The sequence below is a fragment of the Malaclemys terrapin genome, chromosome 9 (assembly GCF_027887155.1).
Source record: "Malaclemys terrapin pileata isolate rMalTer1 chromosome 9, rMalTer1.hap1, whole genome shotgun sequence".
NCBI lineage: Eukaryota > Metazoa > Chordata > Testudines > Emydidae > Malaclemys > Malaclemys terrapin.
In genome coordinates this window covers 50,468,221-50,472,079 of record NC_071513.1, presented here as the reverse complement: position 1 = coordinate 50,472,079, position 3,859 = coordinate 50,468,221, and the positions used below count along the sequence as shown (strand labels likewise).

The window sequence follows — 3,859 nt, the reverse complement described above, 5'->3', positions numbered from 1 at the left end:
AAGGCACTGCTGAATCAGGCTCACTGTATCTTAGAGCAATCGCACATCAGGATGTTTCTCTCTTATTAAAAGTGAGTCCCCTTTAAGTAAAAGTGCCCAATGTTTTGTGATTACTTGTAAAAATGTACCGTGTTCCTGCACAGCTGCACTGTAATATATGCATAACAGATCCTTCTAGAATATTAAACCATACATTGGGCTTGAGCCTGACTGCAAGCGTTTGCTTACACAAGCAAGCGTTTGCTTACACAAGCAAGCTCTATTATGCATGTTCTAGTCCCGTTGACTTCTGTAGGATACGTGAATATGCGTCTGCAGCTTGGGCCTTTGATGTTTTCATTGATGAAGGTGTGGGTCAGCTCCTCAGCTGGTGTAAGGCAGCATACCTGCACTCATGGCAGGGGAGCTATGCTTGCTTACAGCAGCTGAGGATCCGGCCCACTATCAGTCTGAATACAAATAATTAGGCATCCTTCATGCCACCGTGTAGCGAGTTCCATCCCACACTTCTAGCTCCTGAGTGCTGTGGAGTTGGAGCTTTAGGAGGTGACACAACTCCTCCCCCTCTTTTTCTTATACAAGTGGTGCTTCGGGTCTGGTGATGTGGCTTTCAGGGGGATGTTCTGAATCACATCATACAGTGTGAACATGCTGAAGGAGATCTGCTCATAGGGGGACCTCGTCCCATTTTCATACAGGCAAGCAAAGGCTATGGCTGGGATCCCAGTGGCTGAGAACTCAGAGTAGGTCAGTTCAATGTAGGCCAGATCTGAGTAGGCACTGGGGCCTTCATAAATAACCCAGGGCTCTGTCCAGCTATCTGCATCCCTGGGGAACGTACTGAGATAGACACCCATGTTGATCCGAGACCTGGAGCTTGTTGGATGGGAATAGAGCACCCATGTTGGGGTCTGGAAGAGGAAAATGGATTTGGAAGCAGCTCCTGGTTCAGGCTGCTCCTGACCTCCACATGACACAGCTGAGGACATGGAATCATGGATCTCGTAATGGCTGCTGGAAGGACTGGGCTCTTTAGACCCTGCTAGCTGTTGGTGGTCCTGCAGCTGGCTGCCCAAAGACATGGCTGCTGGGTTTTCAACAGCCATATCACAGAGAGGGCGATAACAGTGTCTAGTGTTTTTTCTAGACAGCAGTAGGCAGTCTGGGCCATTGATAGACCAAGGCGTGCTCCACCGTGAATAGGGGCTGCTTGGGGCATAGAAGAGAGGGGCAGGGAAGCCAATGATACTGCCATGACAGCCATGGGGGGGCTCTACAAGCCGCTGAACAAGCTGCCCCAAGTGGAAAACTGCTCCATCATCCGTGCTCAGCGCCTGCACTCTGAAGCCCAAGGGGCTCCTGGCATTGCAGTAGAGGACATTGCTGCCATCCTCCTCATCCACGGAGACCATCTGACATTCCACAGTGGGCAGGTTGGGGATGAACTCGCCAAAGCGCCATCTCTGGCCGTGGTCATCGCTGTAGAAGGTGAAGGAGTGAGGGGTTGTCTTGCAGAGCTTCCCAAAGCACTCCTTGCAGTCGATGTGGTAAGTGTAGGCTGGAACCAGCAGTCGTCCCGACTTGAGCTGAATTCCATGGCCAGGGCCTAGAGCAAAAGTGGCCCAATCTGTGCAGAAAAGAAAAGACCAGTGTCGGGAATCTTCCCTCCTACCCTCTCCATCTTCTCCCCTTACCTGTTTTCCCCTTAGAAGTGCACTTAGTGCCAGAGCCAGGGGCTGAGCCTTTGAGCCTGTGATGTCCCCAGCACAGCATGTGGCAGCGCCAGCATCCCTTATGCACCCCTTCATTGTGCCTCTATCCTGAGCTCCAGAGACCAGTTCTCCAGGGAAAAGGGTAGTTCTGTCTCCAGACTCATTCACTCCTCAGCCTCTCTGCCAAGGATGCCATTGATGGTGCTACCTGTGAGAAGCCCAGCTGTCCACTATCACCTGAACTGAGAGCCAGGAACGTCATTGAGCCCTGTGTTGTCATGTCAGCCCACCGAGCATGGGGTGCAGAGCCTAAGGCAAGCAAGGCTTCCCCAGCAGCAACTGAGGGGAGGCGCAAGCCCAGCTGATCAGCCTCTTTCCCCTAAGTATCTTGGCCATGGCCACAACTGATCAAAAGAGAGAGAACCTTGCAAATATTGACTCTCTCCCATGCTCCGCCTCCTTGCCTTCTCTCCTGACTCTGGTGGCTCTGCTCCTTCTTTCCTGCTGTTCCTATTGCCTTGGGCCTGGCCATTTACCAATGCCGGGCAAGCAAAGCTCCAGGCTGCAGGAAGTGCGCTTCCTTCTGACTGACGCCCACACACAGCTTCCTAGGAAGCCAGGAGACAGCACTTTGCCCCAGCCACCTCTGAACCCCTGCGTTCTCCCCTCCCCCGTGCCTAGCTCTTGGGATCTTTACCTGTGATGGACCTGCCAATGACCTGCTGTGTCAGGTCAGTAACCTTGCTCCAGCTCCGCCCCTGGTCGGAACTGGAAACGTAGCACAGGCGGGCGACATTCTGGCCTGTGATGATCTGATAGGCCTCGGAAGTCTTGCCTAGCACAGCAGTGAAGAAGAGGAAGACGATGCCTGTGAATTCATCGTAAACAGGACAGGGGTTCATGGACCGATGGTGCTTCAAGGTCGCAGTCTCCAGTGCTCTCATGTCTTCCCACTAGCAGGAGAGGGCAGGATGGGGTTACTGGATCTCACTGACTCTCTCTCACCCATCTTTTTTCCTGAACTGTGGCCTTTGTCTGTTCCCTCACAAACCAGGTCAGCTCAGCCATTGTCCCACGCTGACTCCATAGCTCTGCCCAGTCACCATCCTCTTTTCGGTTGCTCTCCCTGCTGGCCTGGAGGTGTTGCTGCCTTTATGAAAATGGGAGTTCTGCATGCCTCACAGCAACTCGTACAACAGACAGGCACATTGGGCCTGCTCCTTGGGTCACGTCATGCCCAAGACAGTACCCATGGGTGGGAACAAGATCAGGTCATGTCAGCTTTATCTATCCTTCCTCATTTTAAAGCCCCACAGAGAAAAGCCTCACGGCTTCCCTAAGTTATATCATGTTACACAGAGTTGTCTGTTCCAGCCACACACCCCATTGGTTCCCTGTCATGCCCCACACCAGTGGGGTGGGAAAGGGTGATGTAGAGCCAGCCATGGGGACTCCCCCAGATCTGGCCCTAACTATTTTGTTGTTCCAGGCAGCTGCCCCATTAGTTGATTTAACAGCATCGGCCTTGCCACTCACCTCCACATAGTTCCTGAGGAAGGTCCCTCGTCTTAGCACCAGCAGGTTTGCATGGGCATCATCAATACTCAGCCTCTCCTCAGCAAAGGCCAACAGCTTTGCCATACAGGGGATGTAGAGCAGCGCTGGAACGCGGTAAGTCACTCCGCTCGGCTCCCTCTCGAACAGCACGGTGCGAGCTGGGAAATGGCGCGATCCCATCACGGCTGCAGCCTGGGACAAAAAACACGTAAACCCCCAATAGATGAGGTATAACAAAGGAGAAAATACTGGTGCAGTTACCTGTGTCTGTATCCCCTCTCATCCCCCCCTTGGTCCACTCCAGCAGTGCCCAATCAGGTCTCAGATCTCCAGTCATCACCAGTCTCTGGGTAGGGACCCATGTCCCACTCCCTCCTGACCAGAGGTTTTAAGGCTGCCTTAGACTGGAATAACCCCAGCAAGCCACCTGCCTAACTTCTGGCACCTGTGCATTGCTGTCTCTCTGAAGGCTGTGAACAGTGTATTGTCAGCAGTCCCACACAGCTCTTCCTAAGCAAACACATTTATTCTTCAGGTAAAAGCATTAAAGAGAAAACATGTAAAAAACAACAAGCAGATTTAAAACACAC

General features: G+C 52.6%; 1 protein-coding gene across 1 annotated transcript; it reads right to left on the bottom strand.

The window, feature by feature from the left end:
- Positions 1–539: 539 nt before the first annotated feature.
- NEU4 (neuraminidase 4) lies at positions 540–3,449 on the bottom strand. The gene is made up of 4 exons (XM_054039775.1): positions 3,249–3,449; positions 2,410–2,665; positions 1,190–1,627; positions 540–1,084 (listed from the first exon to the last, which is right to left on the bottom strand). The coding sequence occupies exons 1-4, from the start codon at positions 3,447–3,449 to the stop codon at positions 540–542; spliced, it is 1,440 nt and encodes a 479-aa protein (XP_053895750.1).
- Between the last annotated feature and the right edge of the window lie 410 nt (positions 3,450–3,859).